The 17,136-nt window shown below is 44.3% G+C and overlaps 1 protein-coding gene across 5 annotated transcripts; it reads right to left on the minus strand.

Annotated features, from left to right (window-relative positions):
- Positions 1-7,795: 7,795 nt before the first annotated feature.
- Positions 7,796-14,920, minus strand: LOC308647882 (cystatin-9-like). Of its 5 annotated transcripts, none has more exons than XM_081292399.1 (4): positions 14,662-14,920; positions 12,445-14,185; positions 10,847-10,960; positions 7,796-8,402 (listed from the first exon to the last, which is right to left on the minus strand). In XM_081292399.1, exons 2-4 carry the CDS (start codon positions 12,685-12,687, stop codon positions 8,274-8,276), a joined length of 486 nt encoding a protein of 161 aa, XP_081148525.1. In that variant the 5' UTR covers positions 12,688-14,185; positions 14,662-14,920; the 3' UTR covers positions 7,796-8,273. The 5 variants fall into 5 exon arrangements, 4 of the variants coding, with proteins under 4 accessions (XP_081148525.1, XP_081148526.1, XP_081148528.1 ...); XM_081292400.1 differs by lacking the exon at positions 14,662-14,920 and adding an exon at positions 14,476-14,643; XR_014021723.1 differs by lacking the exons at positions 7,796-8,402; positions 14,662-14,920 and adding an exon at positions 9,616-9,884 and having other exon boundaries at positions 12,445-12,516; positions 14,006-14,432.
- Positions 14,921-17,136: the final 2,216 nt, after the last annotated feature.

Raw genomic sequence — 17,136 nt, forward strand, 5'->3', positions numbered from 1 at the left:
TTCATCATTTACAACTGATATTGCACCGACTACTACTGAGAACCCAGGTTGCCACAACCCCACACCTGATTCAAAGACCAATAAGACCAAGAATAGTAGCCAGTTGCTTAGAGACCAGGAAGAGGAGCCAAAGCTGCATGAATAAACTTCCTTATACTTCTAAGATCTGACTTCCTACAGCTCAGAAAGCCTTTAAGAATTTCTTCTCCAAGGTAACATCAACAGCAGTAGTACCCCTCAGCGTGACCCAATAGCAGCAAGCAGTAATGTCAACCCAGACCAAGATTCATTGTGCCTTTGGAAGTGAGAAAGCACTGGTAGCAGAAAGACACAGAGACTGTGTCTAAGCCTGGTCTGCTATGCTGTCTATGATGCCCATTGTTTTGAATGGCCCAGACAGAACACAATGAGGAGCTCCATCTACATGGGTTTACTAGGGGAATGATCTCACCCTCAGAGTCTGGCCCCAATGATATAGCCACAATGTGAAAGTTTAGGAGATCTTAGACTTACAGACAATGGGGGTGGACAGTATGCCTGAAGGACATACATGGAGGTCAGAGAACAAAGGGAGAAAGAGAGAGAGAGCTACCTGGGCCTTTCCCTCAGGGGAGCTCTATTCCCTCGGCAGAGCTCTAATTGGTGGGATTAAAACAGACATGCATTTGTTCTCAGAGGTAACGCTGTGTCTAAGAGGAGGTAAGTTTATGTTCAGGGCAAATGTTGAGGAGTCTCTTTAAAGAAAATGGTGAATATGTGCAGAGGACAGCTTGCTAGGAAAGAGAGAGCCTGTAAGTTCTGTCTCTGGCCACAGGCTACAGTCATTCTGATGAGATAGAGTCCTGGGAACTATATGAAGGTTTCTGAGCTCCCATCTGATTTAAGAAGGTTAAACATATTTACAAATAGATGCTGAAGCAACATAACATTATGAGAACTCACTACAAGGCTGTACCTGTGTTCAGGTGTGCTCAGGAGAAAGTGACCTGGTGCTAGATGCATGGCATTGTCTCTGTCTCTAGTTCCATCTCTTTCCCCCAGCAGTGTGGGTTACTAGGACCACCCTTAGTCTTGCCAAAATCCATACATATGCTTGTTGAATCCAGTGCCAGTCCCTGCTCATCTTTCTGTCTCTGCATAGGAAGCTGCTCTGCCAGGGGAGCAGAACCAAAGCTCCAATGCAACAGGGAGGTGACGCTTGAGGGATCTTGTCACTCTTAGTTGACCCTTCAGGTCAGGCCAGGCATCTTCAGGTGGTTTGGAGCATGTCCCAGGAGACCCTGCTGCTGTGACTTCTCTTCCCCAACCACACTTGGTGCTCCTTCTCATTCTTTTTTTTTTTTTGTCTTCTGCTAATGATTTGAGCTTATCTCCTGATTTCAACATCTAGTTCTGGGGCATTCCAATCAAAGTCCCTCATTGAGGCAGTAGGTGGCAGGTGTGGCGGGGATTTGATTCAGGAAATTCTGCATCACCTTGTTCATCCTCCTTCAACCACCCTGCCAAGGTTCTCTCCCTCCTGGATGGACAGGAGGTGAATTGAACAATGTTGGCTGTAGGAGGGTAGACAACATGTGGGAAGGAACAGTAAGACTGTAATGGCAGAGAGGAGTCCCCAGAAGGAGGAGTTTGTGCCTCAGGAGATGAATATAAGGGCTATACCTGTGTCCAGTAAGATTTTCTTAGAGCAAGAATTGGGAAAGGTTGTTGTAGGGGTGCCCAGTGCCTGCACCATGCCATGTCCATTTGGGAGGAGGGCTCTGCCCTGGACCATGAAACTATTTTTATTTGGATTGCTGCTCCTGGTGACCCCTCTCTCAAGGGCCATAATAGAATACACAAGGAACACAGATAATAACTTTCCTGCCACAGTGGAGTTTGCTGTGCACTCATTCAATCAGGAGAGCAAGGATGAGTATGCCTATAGGCTGGTTCGTGTACTTAAATCCTGGATAAATAAGGTTGGTGACACTTCCTCTATTGCTCTGCCCTCTTGCACCTGCTTATCAGTGAGGAACCTGGGGTGAGAGGGTTCTTATCAGTAGGTGGTCCATATTCAGGTAAAATACAAGTCAGTTTCCATTTTATGAAATATTTAAGTTAACATTTTAAAATAGTGTCTATTTCCACTGAATAGTTTAAATATTATTTAGTCTTCTTCCTTATGATATTATTTAGCTGATGAACAATTTCCAAATGAGGAAACCTTAGGAAATATGGCAGAGAATAAGCAAAAGAACCATATAGAATACATCATGGTGATAAAGAAAAAATTTCAAATTTTGTCATTTCATGTGACAAATGGGGATGCTTAGAAAAGTAGAGGCAGAGAGTGAGTAAAGAGAAGGTAAAGGAAACTAATGATTTAAGGAGCAATTTGATCCACTGTCAGGCTCGAGAACCACTGTGAATTCAGCTTCTCTGATTTCCACCTGCACAGGCCTCCTGGGTGTGTCTCTATCTGACAGCACATTGACATCTCCATAAAATTCCTCTGTTCATTCTTCTTATTCCTGAAATGTACTACTTTTAATATAAGTGCTATGGAACATCATCAGGAATGCACTGTTCATCTCCTAATGAAGCACTTCTGGTCTTGAGGGAGTGTGGGCATTGCTTTTCTTCCTTTAGCACCACGAGCCCCCAAATAAGAGCGATGGGACCCCAAATCCACAAAGAGCTGAAGCTCCTGTGGCAGCTTGTGTGTAGCACCCTGGCTGGTCTGCTGGCCAGTGCTGTTCCAGGTGATGAATGAATGACATGTGAGATCATTGGCTTTGACAGCAGCAGGTTCAGTTTGGTGATTTCAGAAAATGGATGATGTGGGATGCTGAGCAACGAAATGAAGTAGAATTGAGAAGGCAGAAGCGGAAGTAAAATTTCAGAGTGCACTTTGTAATAGGAATGGATGTTGGCAGTGTTCCAATTTTGAGTGTTCAGATGTAGCGGTAGCACTGTATAACATTTTTTCTTGCTGTAGCTCAGATGAAAGCCTTGATCACATTTCATATGTTAAGTCTCCTTCTCTTGGGTCAGAGACTATTCTTCACATTTTGAGAGACTTCACTCTTCAGTGTAGTTGGTCCATGCAATTGTAGGTTCAAATTCCTCCTGAGAGTGAAGTGGTACAGTGGGCACATGGGGGCTGGAGATTTGTGATGTATTAATGGTTATGACTCAGCCTACATCTTCCTGGGGCCTCCACCAGGTCCACCTGCTTTTTGATCTTAATTATGCAAACTAGAGATCATCCTACTGGCTTTCACTTCCAGCCAGCTGATATCAGGGCCAAGCCGAACTACAAGATTGTGATGGCGTTTTCCATGAAACTGAAGTTGCGCCGTACGAAGTGTGGAAAATTAGAAGATGACATTGAAAGCTGTCCCTTTCAAGACAGTTTGAAACTGAACAATGTAAGAGAGGACATAGGCCTCCTTTGTTTTCACAGATATAGGTGCTACTTGGGCATGGAGTGGAGTGTAGGAAGCTCATGAAGCCATTCTTGGGCCCATAAGAGCAAGCTAACAACAGGCTCCACCAGGCCACTCTGCCTGAGCCTTAGTGAGGAGCCTACCAGGCAGGCAACCCAGGGGTCCTCCTGGAGAACCTTGGCCAAACAGACTTCCCAGATCTTGCCACTCATGCCATTAGAGCTTCCTGCTGCCTGAGACACATGGCAGTCTACTCACACCCCCTAGTGTCCTTGGCGAGGGTAGATGATGTCCCTTGCCCTTCCCTCCTCTGCTTTCAAGGGAAGGAGCCAGTGGCACTCCAACATCTGCTTTGTTTAAATGTGCAGACACTGCCCCAAAGCCTGAGAGAGTAGAGACTGAGGAGGGACCAGCATGCTGGCTGTAGCACCTGCTCTGGGTGAGATGTACAAGGGAACAACTCCACCCAGGGTTAGATAATTATATTTTCTAATATAATTAGATAAGTAGGGAATTAACTAAAACCTTAAGTAATCACATAAATCTGAGAGCAGATCACTGTGGAACAAAGCTTCTGCCTGCTGCTCTCAGGACCTTGGATCACACAGGGACAGCCTGGGTTTTCTCTGGAGTTAACTAACTGGAATGAGATAACTGACATAGGTGAACCTGGCTCAGGAGCAGCCCTGGATCAGTTCAGAGTTAAGCAACAGCCCAAGATTTAGGCTGATGGGATCACATCTGAGGGATGAGTCACATACCTCAGTTGATGGCCCTGGGGATGTATAAGGTTGAGGTTGACCCTGTCCTGGTGGGAGCCACAAGATTTTTCAGTTTTATTCACCCACTGTCCTTTCTAATTGTTTCCTCAGACCTTTATCTGTTTCTTCACCATCAGCACCAAGCCTTGGAAAACAGAGTTTGTCCTCCTGAACCAGACCTGCTCCGAGGAGTTGCCCTAATTGAAACCCACCTAGAGCCTTGATCAGGGGCTGCTCTACCTTCCAAGGATCTCAGTATTTCCTCCACATGGCTCTTCAGGTGCTGAGAAACTCAATGCTCATGTGTTCTTCATATTTTCCAAGTTATGGGGGGGTTATATTTAGCCATTCAAAAGTTCTTCATTGTCCATTTTTATCACATAGAATATTAAAATTAGCATTTTAGAAGCTCTCCGACTGTACTTGTCTGTGGAGATATTAGGGATGTTGGTGGAATTGGCTTCATCGGCGCAGCTTTGTCAACTCTCTGGGGAGGCGCCTCCTGACACCTTGGACCCCTAAGCTGGTTCCAAATGATACAACTAAGGTGTACCTAAAGAAGCTGCTATATCAGGGCTCATGCATGAAGAAGCAAAGAGTCAGAGGCAAAATAACTGTGACCCTCCCAGGGCATCGGGTATGCATATTGACTTCTTATTCCCCACGTACATTCTGGAGAACACAATAGACCAAACTCTGTGAGATGTCTTCTGTGTCTGGGGTTGCCAGAAAAGGATTCATGTGTTTTATCCAAAATCCCAGGATTGAATCATTGCATGGTTAAAGGCTACTACAGCGTGTAGATTTGGGTTATGAATGCTTCTGTGTACTATCAAATGATCCTTTGGTCTTACTCAGTTTTTGGAAAAAATTTAATGACAACAGCCTCAATGTAGGTTTTGCCTATTGTTAGATTTAAGCAAAAAGTATCGATATGTGAGTTTAAAAGTGTAACTATAAACAAGGCCAGATGCACAAATCCAACAAGAAGTTTTAACTTAAAACATCAGTAAAATTTGTTATCGTGTGAACTAGAAGATCTCTAGAATGGTGTCAGGTTATAGGTTTAGCGTGACATATACAATATCAAGTTGTACTTCCTGCAGAAGTTGTCTTTTGTGTAATCCTGATTGTGGTGTTCTCCTCCTGCCATATGCAGGAAGAAGGGACAGGGAAGAGAGGGGAAAGGGGCAGAGGTTTCATGTAGACATTGAAGAAGAGTTTTGATTTATAATGTTGGAAAAGTCATCCATGAAAAGAATGTTTCTGGAGGAAAAAAAAAAAAGAAACCTCTTAGTTCAGTATGACCTGGAGGCCCTGGACTATGAATATACATAGCCCAAGGGTCTGAAGTGTCATCTTGAGTTGAGAGATGAAGACTCAGGGCTTGAGGCCCTGAAGCACTGCTGCAGTGAGATGTGAGAAGAACTTGGCATGGCACTTTCCCATTGAATTTAAGGGCAGTTTTTTTGGGATATTTTTTTTTCCAAAAGACCCCATCTCTAGCTTCTAGATCATGACAGGTCTGATTGTCATTAAGTGAGGGTGGGGGGTGTCACAAAAAGCTTTTTTTTTTTTTTTTTACCTGAAATATACTTTGAAAACATACTTTGGCATAATGCATTAAAAATTTGTATTACTGGCATGAATGAATATGTAACAATGAATCTCACCAGTATGTGTGATCAGAATGCACCAATAAAAATATGAAAAAAACCTTGTATTACGGTCTCATATCTACATATGAGATACTATTATTAGGGGCATAAGTCTTCCAATAACTATTTCGTGAACTATTAGTGTTTCCGAATGGAGGTGGACTTGATTGTCATCATACCCCATGTTAATACCTTTGACCAAGGCAATTATTTTTTTTTCAACTTTTAATTGACATATACTAATTATACATATTACGGGGTACACAGTGTGATGTTTCAGTACATGTATATAATGTGTAATAATTATATCAGATTAATTGGTTATCTACATGCAATTGGGCCCAGTCTAGTTATTTATTGAATCCAATCTGATTCTAGAGAGCCTAGTTAAGGAAATGCTCCAGAGAGCTCAAAATCTGAGAGGGAGCTCATACAAGAGAAGTATCTCACACATGGGTGCCAGTTTCAGTGAAAGAACCCCAAGCACAGTAGACCCAGTTGGGTCCTTCACTTGTCAGTAGATTCTCTGGGGGTGTTACTGGAGGTGTCCTTTGAATCTCTCATCTAATACCAAACTGTTAAAAGAAAAATTTTAGACAAGATTAAAATACAGGTTTTATTTGAGCAAAGAAGTATTTATGAATCAGGCAACACTCAAGCCTTGAGAAACTCTGCTCCTACAATGTGAGCAGTAAGGTTTTACAAGCTGAACAAGAAAACAAAGCGGCTACCTGATTGACTATAGCCAGGCATTTTTCTTATTTGAGCATGTCATGTTGGAAGGTCAAGGTGTTTGCCTTATTGGGTGTGGTGCGGAGGAGAGCTCCCAGACATTTGTATTATTGGGCCTGGTGTAATGGGAGGTCTTCAGTTATAAAACCAATTGACTGGCTAGCTGTGATTAAGGCGAGATTTTAATTTTTATGTCAGCCACAAGAAATGCCTCCAAGTTAGGCTTTATTTATGAAAGAGTTCTGGGTATAGGAGACAACATCAGGCTAAACTTATTTGCTTTCAACAGAGGACATTTTAACAACATTTTACCAAAGAAATTTTCTAAATAATAAAGAATTTTACTACAAATTTTTAAGAGGTCAAAAATATTGGAAATAGTTTAACTTTAGAGAAGTTGAGCTTCTTGACAAGGAAAAAACAATCCAATATGTGCACAAGTAGATATTAAAGAAATATTCATTATACCACTCTTTATAATAGCAAAACACAAAAAAATTTAAACAGTCAATTTTAGGGTGTTGACTATATATAAGAATGGGTCTTAAGATCTGTAGCTCTTAGGAAGTCCCTGGCTCTGAGGGACCACAGTGTAAGGAAGTCAGGTGCTGGGGTTCAAAGCAGATTCTCTCTTCTTGCGGAGGCACCACCCTAGAAATTGATGGCTCGGGGAAGTAAGAGATGCCGCTTTTTCTTTCTTTTTTTTTTTTATTGGTTGTTCAAAACATTACATAGTTCTTGATATATCATATTTCACACTTTGATTCAAGTGGGTTATGAACTCCCATTTTTACCCCGTATACAGATTGCAGAGTCACATCAGTTACACTTCCACTGATTTACATATTGACATACTCATTCTTCCTTCTTCCTTCTTCCTGTTCCATGCACACCCTAGAAACCACTCTCAAGCCTCATCCTGATTCCCTTCAAGTTGAATCAACTTCTTTTTAAAAAATATTTATTCATTCTTTTTGGTTATATATGACAGTAGAATGTATTTTGACATACATACATGGAGTATAACTTCTGATTCTTGTGGTTGTACATGATGTGGAGTTACAATGGTTGTGTATTTATGTGTGCACATAGGAAAGTAATGTCCGATTTATTCTACCGTCTTTCCTATTCTCAATCCCCTTCCCTCCCCTTCATTCCCCTTTGTCTAATCCAAAGTACTTTTGTTCCCCCTTCCCCTTATTGTGTGTTAGCATCTGCAGATCAGAGAAAATATTCAGTTTTTTGGGACTGGATTATTTCACTCAGCATGATAGTCTCCAATTCCATCCATTTACTGGAAAATGCCATAATTATATTCTTCTTTATGGCTGAATAATATTGAGTTAACTTTTTATTTGTGGTTTAGTCCATATCAAGTCCCAGGGAGATCTTCCAAACCTGGGTTTCTCTAAGTGTGCCACAGGGCCAGAAATACCTGTATCCCTTGGGAGCTAGTTACAAATGAAAATTCCCTGGTTCCTTCCATATTTGCTGGGTCAGTAGCCTGGGAGTTGGGGAGGATAGAACTTGAATTTTAATAACCTTTGGGGGATTCTTGTTCTTCTGAAAGTTTATAAGTAGCAGCTGAGAAAAGCTGAGGATATATTCATGGAAGCAGCTCAAGTCTTATTTGAAAACTTGGTAAATGACTTTCTAAAGCTTAGACTATGGTCCATGAAGGTTAATCCTGCTTAGAGAAGCTCTGAGAATTGATGTGGAAATCCCTCTTTGAATTGGGTCCCCTGGAGTTGGGATGCCAAGACTGGAATGTAAATCTCTCTGTCTCCTAGTAATGGTGGTTGACTCTCAGACCTCCACACCTGCAAAGTGAAAACAATCTGCTGATGGAACTCCATTTGCACTGAGCAGGCCCTGAACCCAGCCTGGGGAGGTGAAGGTGCTGAAATGGGAGCTGCCTGCATGATAGTGCTTAGAGACATCAAGTACAGGGCATATAGAGGGGTTTTTAGAGATTGGTAGCTATGGCTCAAGAGGCAAACCAGCAACTGCCTACTTGTGTCAATATAGTCTCATTGGGGGGCTGAGGATGTGGCTCAAGCGGTAGCGCACTCGCCTGGCATGCGTGCGGCCCGGGTTCGATCCTCAGCACCACATACCAACAAAGATGTTGTGTCCGCCGAGAACTAAAAAAAAAATAATAATAAATATTAAAAATTCTCTCTCTCTCTCTCTCTCTCTCTCTCTTAAAAAAATATATAGTCTCATTGGAACACAGTCACTCTCATTTGTTTACACATTGCTTATGGCTTCTCTCAACATACAAGAATAATATTGGGTCATTGAGAAAGAGACCATATGGTCTCCATAAACACCAAAATAGTTTCTGTTTTTTTTTCCCTACAGAATGTGCACCAAACCCTAGTCAAGTGATATAGGCATGATCTTAGTAGCCTCTGACACATCAGAACATATCAAATATTAATTTTCCTTGCATCCCTTGGGGATCTGTGAAACAGGCTCCTTTTGCAAAGATGGGGTGACCCTGAAGTTGTCCATTTCTGTGAGGTTACCAGGATATGCTGTAGCTGCTCCCAGTGCTGGGACTATCCTTAGAGAGTAAAGCTAGAGTCCTTCCTTAATCTACCATCCTGCTGAGGACCAGGGAAAGCTATGAAAACCAGTCCTTTAAAAGTAGAGGACAGAGGTGCCCTGAGGGGACTTAGGGCTTGTCTGCCTCCATGGCGCACATCAGATGCCCTGAGAAGTCACAGTCATTTTACCTCTGGATATGTGTGGGTCATTGCCATGAACTCTAAGACAGCAGCTCAGATTCACCTTAGTTGAGCCACTTGCGGCTGCATTCAGGAGGTCTAGAAGGAGGAGGGACACTTCTAGAGAGACAGCAGACCACCCTTTTGAGTATAACTCTTTTGATCCTCATAATTACCCTCATAATCATGACTCACAAAGCTGATAGTAATGCATCTATTTTGATTTATTTATTATCATCTATAATGATCTATTCTTCATGATGGACCTGATGAAGGAGATTTTCTTAAAGATTTTAGAAGATTTTCTTAAAGATTTTAGAAGATTTTCTAAAATGTTAGGACATAAAACTCTAGACACTTGTAAAACAAGAGATTAAAGTATAACAGAACTGTTCAGCTACTGAAATGCCAACTTCTGTGAATGGCTTGTGTCCACAGAAGATGGAGCCGACCATGACCAGTCCTGTGGGTGGATCCAAATCAGGCGAATGACTCTGAGCAATTCTTCTTTAGCATGCTGAAACGTACTGCCAAGTTCTGGGTGTTGATTATGAAGAGGCAGGTGGAGGTCTGAGTGAACAATCAAAGATGGGACAGTGGGTGGCGGAGGCTCAGGAAGCTGTGGCTCATGCTTTAAACACAGTATCCATTTTAACCTTGTCCTGTCCTGGGGCCAGCAGTTTTACCAGGGAGCCTTTGGCTCTCAGGCATGGCCAACCAACCTGAACTCTGGGTAAGTCCTGAGCTGCATCCTGATCTGGAGCTCACTGCTGACCCAAGGGCACCTGTGTCAGTTCTGCTATTCCAATCTGTGACCTCCAGTGAACCTCCAGTCTTTCTCTGTGTGATCCAAGCTCCTAAGAGCAGGAGAGGGATGCTCTGACCCAGAGAAAGCTGGCTGCTTTCAGATTTAAGTCACTGTTAAGTTATAAATTAATCCTCTAATTTGGGGATCTATTAATCCTAGGAGGAGTTGTCACCAGTGGTGGGCTTCTCCTTGCTCTTGTCCCTCAGAATAAGTATTGCAGCTCAGCAGGGTATAGGGCAGGACCTGGGATTCTTTCTTACCTGCCGACTCCTCAGGCTCTGGGTCCGTATATGCAGACCCTGAGCTCTGCACACTTAGGCAGAAGTGATGTTGGATGCCCACCAGATTCCTTCTCATAAAGGCAGGGAGTAGAGGAAATGAAGACCAAGCAAGGGACATCCTCTACTCAGCCCAGGACACCAAGACCAAGATAAATATGAGCAACATGAAGGCCATATGTCCTAGGAAGCAGTCAGCAGGCAGCTATAAGTGCATGAGTGACCCAGTTGGAAACTGAGGTTGGCCATGATTCTTCAGGTTCATTTCTGTGCTGCTTGCCTGGTAGTCTCTCCACTGAGGCTCAGGCAGGGTGGCCTGATTGAGCCTGCTGCTGGCTTACTCCTTACGTCCCTAAGAATGGCTTGATGAGCTGCTCCTACACCCCATTTCATGCCCTAGAAGCACCCACATCTGTGAAATGAGGTAAGCTGGTGCTCTCGCTTACATGGTTCTGCTCTGGGCTGTCTTGGAGTGGGCAGTCATCAATATCTCCCTCAGATTTTCCACATACTGTTCTTCCCAGCTTTAGCGTCATGGAATAAATTGTTGAGATGCTCATCTGCAGACACAGAAGGATTAATGTGAAAAAGCCCTTCTGGCTGCCCTTTAGTAGCTTGACCGTTGTGTTATGGTTGTGTTCAGTGGAGGGAAGACCCAAACTCTACTCTATTCAGGAGCTTCCCTGTGGGTTTGACATCTGCTCACTGGAGGTGAAATCCAGGGGAATCCTCTATAGACAGGGGATTAAAAGCAAAGAACGAGTGGACCTGATAGAGACCTGGGGAAAATCCAGGCTAGGTCACTTGCCAATTATAGGTCACTTGTCTCCAGTCCCAGAGTCCCCTCTCTACCACAGTGAGACCCCAGTCTCACTCTCAGCAGGCATCTGAACTTAAGATTGCATTCACAGAGGTCAAGTTCCTAGCACTTGGCAAGGTGGTGGCTCCCCAAGGGTTTTATAGATAATCTTGGCCCTGAGGGAAGGAGCCTAATATATGACATGTTATCAATGCTTTCCCCTGAGCTAGAGCAAGAAGAATGGCAGTCAGCACTACCACCATGCATGAGAACCCATTTGTGGTACACTGCCAATATCTACTCCTATTACAAAGTGCAGTCTGAAATTCTCCTTCCACTTCTTCCCACTCAATTTCACCTCATTCCATTCCATGTCCTCCCACCCCATCCATCCATTCTTCCCAACTCACCCAACTGACCCTGCAACTGCCAGTCCAGAGACCAACAGGTCAGATGCCATTCTGGGTTTTGGGGACATCAGATCAGCCAGGACACTATACATCAGTGGCCACAGAGCCTTCAGCTCTTATAAAAGAGGAAGAGTGATGCTCACCCTCCCCCGGAAATTGAGGTATTCCATTAGGAGATGGACATTACATTCCTGATGACATTATAGTGACTCCATCAAAAAGAGAACATTTTTGGATTAATAAGAATGAACAGAGGAAGAGTCTTTGATTATATCATATGCTATACAGAGACACACCAAGGAGCTCAGGGCAGGGGGAAATCAGGGCAGAGGAGCTAAGCCCACCATGGTTCTCAGGTCTGATTGCTCTTTGAATCATCAGTGCCTCCCCTTCCGCCTGGCATGCTCTCTTCTCTGTTCCTCCCTCTGTTCATGGACCTCTGTTTGTCTATGTGTTTCTCTCTGTGTTTCATAATTGCTTCATTTTATATCCTTGAAATATTTTTTTCAATATATCTCCACAGTCATTTTCTCTTCTTTAACTGGTAGCTTCATCACCTAAGTGTTTTTATTTCAAAGTCATTCTTTAGTTAAACAATGTCATAAAAGCAAATTTTAAAACTCCATCTGGAGTGTGAGTGGCGTTGGCCTAATATAAAACATTAATTTCTAAGTTAAACTTCGTCCTGAACCAAAATGCTAACAGAGTTAGCTTTTGTTTTATTGGAGCAAGGACAACAAATGTTCAACCAGGACTCACTGACGATGATACTCCCCTCACCCCTCACCAAGTGGCAGGCGCAGAGGGCAAGGTGGGAGAGGAGGTGGTCACTCACCTTCTTAGTCTCAGAACTCAGGACCTGTACAAGCTTGTAAGCATACTGGTCCTTATTCTGCTGGTTGAATTTCTGTAAGGCAAACTCCACTGTAGGAGAGAAGTTAGGATCCCCGGTTTGCAGTTGGAGAGTGTACATATCTTTTTCTGAACACCAGGCCTGAGTTTCCAGGGGTTGGAAGCCTAAGAGAAGCAGCAGCAGCATGGCCCAGGGAAGAACCCTCCTCTCAGGTGGACACAACATGGTGCAGGCACTGGGCAGCCCCTGCCTTTGCCCTTCTCAGTCCTTACTCTTCCAAGTTCAGCCCTTTAATTTATCTGTTTGGCCCTCCCTCTGGGCCTCCTCTTTGCCATTACACCTTCCCACAAGTGGTCTCACTTCCTCCAGAGAAAGCTGACTTATCTCCTGTCCAGAGGGAGTGTCAGGACCTAGTCAAATGGATTGAGGAGGACAAACAAGAGGACAGAGGATCCCAGCCACACTGGCTCCCTGATGCCTCAGTGGGAAAGAGAAGCCTTCTTAGGATGTCCCTGAATCAGATGCTGAAAACAAGGACACAAACTCAAGAGGTGTTAATGGACAGGGATAATGAGGCAAGAAGGGACAGATAAAAGAGATGTGTGTGATGAGTAAATTGTAGATAAAGAGAAGTACCGCTGCCCAGAGATAATGTGGGTTCATCCTAGAGCCACAGGAGGTCTGGATTTTGCCACCTCACATGTCCCCAGAATGTCTGAGCTCCACTGTGTCCCACCTTTCCCCCTTCCCATGTTCTAGAATAGACAAGGTCAGTGGCCCTCAAGTCAATCTTGGAGTGCACAGAGTTGAGGAATACAGACAGAAGCTCTCCTGAACTGCTTCTCCTCTCCCTGACCCCAGTTTCTCAGCCCCGGATTAAACCACCACTGCTGTGCCTGGAATCCTGGCTGATTAAGTGAATGCAATCCTCCAGAGGAATTCAGAGGAGGAGTGGCCATTTCCATTAGAGTAATGGGAATAGAGAAAGAGGGAGATGAAGACAGAGAAGGCAACCCAGACTAAGGATGGCTGAGAGGTGGTCGTTGGTGCCCTCTTGTGGCCAGATTGATCACAGCTCCTTGGGCACAGTTTACGTGTGGAGTCTGGTTTCTGGAAATCAGAAACCTTTGCAACCTCCAACTCTGGCAGCAAATGGTGTCCTGACAAGTCTGAATTATACACTTTTTATAGGCAAGACTTAAGCCTTGTCCCCATGAAGTATGCTTTCAACATTTATCTTCAGCTACTTGCAAATTTTCAAGGGGACCAGAATCTCCTGAAGGCTGTTAAAATACAAGTTCTTGATTCTAGTATTCTGACCCAGGAGGTCTGTAAAAGCCAGGAATTTGCATTTCTCAACTGCTTCTAGGGGATGGTAATGTTATTGGTCCTTGGGGCCACACTGTGAGTTGTCCAGGTTCAGAATATGTCCCTGGGGGCATGGATATTAAACCAAGTCACAAGTCAGAAATAGCTCAACTTGAGAGGAATGGGGGAGGGGGAAGGAGCACACAGAATCAGGAAAAGGGAAAAAGCACATCACCTGGTGATAGAGTGAAAGAGAGCTTCAAGACTCAAGGCATTAGTCACCAGGTCAGGGCCTTTGGAGAAGAGAGGTTGCTTTGCACCTGATCGTGTGGCTGGCCTTCTGCATGGTGATCCCTCAGGGTTAGGTCCGGAAGTTGCAGCAATCAAGATCTCCTGGTGAAGCCAGGTCCTTGTCCTGGAGCAGCAGAGCAGAAGCCTGGGTGGGCTGGAGCACAGGTAGCCAGCACAGACTGGGCTGGACGGAGTCTGCCATGTTAGTACAGGCCTGAGGCACAGCAAGCCAGGGCCAAGCTGAGCCAGGGCACCCTGACTTCTTGTACTGTGGCAGCCTGGGTCTGGTGCAGCCACTCTCTCCATACAGTGCTGCAGCCTGAAACCCCCACCCCCGTCCCCCATCCCTGAGCATCCACGATCTGACTTAACCTCCCACTACTCAACCAGCAGGAAAACAAAAATGGTGCAGACCTGAATAGGATTTCAGGGATACACAATAGTGTTGGTACTTTTCCAAGCCCTAATTAGCATAAATTTGACCCAACAGTATTGACCCAAGTGCAATAGAAACCCCTAGACTAGCACATTCAGGAGGCAACCCCTATTGGGGTCCCCTCTGTCCCTGGTTCCTATTCTTCACTCTTGAATAAATCTTACTTCTTTCACTTTGCATTTCATTGTCTGTGAGTTTCATTCTTTGGATTTGTAAGACAAGAACCCAGAGTGAAGTTGGCAGTGAGTTGCTGGATCCTATTGCAACCCTGAAGGGCACAGCCCACTAACTATTTAGAGCCTCAACACTAAGAGATACAGCAGGCCACTCAAAGAGGCCTGCAGTTTTCACAGACCCCACCCACCAACAGAAGCAGAGATTCAAGTTTCATCAAAATTCTGGTTTCACTACAACTACACGTCGGGGTTTCCAACCTTGAGGACTCCCAGCCTTGCTACCCCACCCTGCCCCCAACCCCATGTGCTCTGTCTCCTGCACCCTAGTGTAGTAAACACAGTGGCCCCTGTTCTAGGGAGCTGGCTTCCTCTGTCTCATATTCCACATGAGAACATTTCCACACCCACTGTTCCACAATCTTCCAGGGGTCAATTTCATCCAGGCAGGGTAATGACAGGTTGGAATGTGTTATTTGCAATGAATAAGATATTTGATGTTATCATTTGAGGAATCCATCCAGATGTGAATGAAAACATCCCCCAAAGAGATTGCATCTTTTTTTTTTTCTTGATGGCTTTAAGATCACTAAAACTGCAGCTCAAGTGTAAATATTATGGTTTCTTGCTGGAGAATGATGGTGTAAGTTGAGCAGTAGGGAAGGGGTAAATGTGGAAATGTCGTTGTGTTTTCTGGAGGAATGGGCTGTGGAGTCCTATGAGAACTAGAATCCTGACACACACCTGGATAGGTTGTGAGTGCCCTGACAGAGGCTAGCAATACTCATGGAAGAAACTCGCATGTTCTCAAGTCAGGGACTGGCAAGCACAGGTCTCTTCTGTAAACTGTTGGTGGGGCCCCTGCTCTAAGCACAGGTGCACAGGCTTCCCAAGTGTATTGCCATATGTGCTCTCATACCAGGGACGGCTCAGGGCCCTGTGCACCAGATCTGTCCTCACTGTACAGCCAAGGAAGGGATGTGGGCCACCTTACCCAGACTGGAATGATGGGTGTGTGCACATTTCTAGCCCTTACAAGTATGTCTAAACTTTTGTTGCAACCCTTGTGGCCTGAGAAGGCCTCCCTTCAGAAGTGAGAGAGATCAGTTTCCCAAGAGATAAGCCAAGATAACAACACTCACTGTGATCTCTAGACTTTTAGAACTTTGAGAATAGGGACAAAACCATTACAGAAGGCCTGGGGTGCCTTGCCAGTGAGGTCTCAGCAGGCTGTCACAGTTCTCTACCTGGCTGTCCCTTCATCAAGAATCTGGGATGTCATTGACTCCTACTCATCCTTCAATACCCATGTCAAATGTTTCTTGTTTTCAAAGCTCCTTTGACTTTGTTTGGAGGAGTTCTGTCTCATAAGTTATTAATACTGGGCAGGTACTGAACCATCATCCTTTTGGGGCAAGTATGATTTCTGAGGTGCTCATTTTTGTGTTGCTGGTACTAAGCACCACAGATGGGTCTCATGGGAAGATATGAGTGACAGAGGACATGAGTGGTGGGAACATAAGGTTAAGGGAATGATTCTATAAAATAGGCCTACTGTGCTGACCCCCTACATACTTTCACTTTTAAAAAGTATTTTACCTGCAACCCTGCCTGGCTTAAGTGGACAGGATTTGTGTTACATCCCTCAGCAAACCACCTGTTGTCTGCAAGAGAAATGCGGGCTCCAAAATACTAATAAGAAGAACACAAGTTACCCAGAAGCTGGGGGAACCTTTGTGACCCCTGCACAGACCAGATCCCAGAACTCAAGGGGATAAGAATAATTCCCCCTAACCACAAAATTTGTGAAGAACAGGTTCTAATCAGAAGTGGTCAGCATGGGCCAGAGCAACCTATGGTTGTCATGGCAGTGGGGACTTAAAGTCTAATGTCATCCTGCTGTCAGTCAAAAGTCATGAGGTAGACCTGAGCTGAGCTGGACTCTCTAGAAACTCCCCCACCCCCTATGAAACTGGAGGGCAAGAGAGGCACATAGGCCCCCATCTCTCTGAGAGGAATCACTATCCTCCTTGAGAGTATTCCCCTTTTCTCTTTCCCATCCTTTCTACTTAACTCATGCCTGTTTTTCTTATTTTTTTTTTATTGGTTGTTCACAACATTACAAAGCTCTTGACATATCATATTTCATACGTTAGATTGAAGTGGGTTATGAACTCCCAATTTTACCCCAAATGCAGATTGCAGAATCACGTCGGTTACACATCCACAATTTTACATAATGCCCTATTAGTAATTGTAGTGGAATACAACATGCCTGTTTCTCTTAGAGACATGTCTGAAATCTTTCTGACTTGATCTGAGAATCGAGGTTTAAGGAGGGGGAACTTCACACTGCTTTAGTTCTCAGAAGGCTTCACCCTGTAACATCAGTAACTACTCACTGAAATGGGCCTGATTCCCTGGAACCAAACTTCTGCTATTTCTGGAAGAATGGAGAACAATCAG

This window comes from Spermophilus citellus, assembly GCF_964194105.1.
Source record: "Spermophilus citellus genome assembly, chromosome: 4".
NCBI classification, from domain to species: Eukaryota; Metazoa; Chordata; class Mammalia; order Rodentia; family Sciuridae; genus Spermophilus; species Spermophilus citellus.

Coding starts and splice junctions, on each gene's coding strand:
- LOC308647882 (XM_081292399.1), bottom strand. CDS start 12,687: ATGTTGTGTCCACCTGAGAGGAGGGTTCTTCCCTGGGCCATGCTGCTG. Junction 10,961..12,444: donor TGAGTTCTGAGACTAAGAAG/GTGAGTGACCAC, acceptor CTGTGTCTGCAG/ATGAGCATCTCAACAATTTA. Junction 8,403..10,846: donor ACAGCCCAGAGCAGAACCAT/GTAAGCGAGAGC, acceptor TTCACTTTGCAG/GTGTGGAGGTCTGAGAGTCA.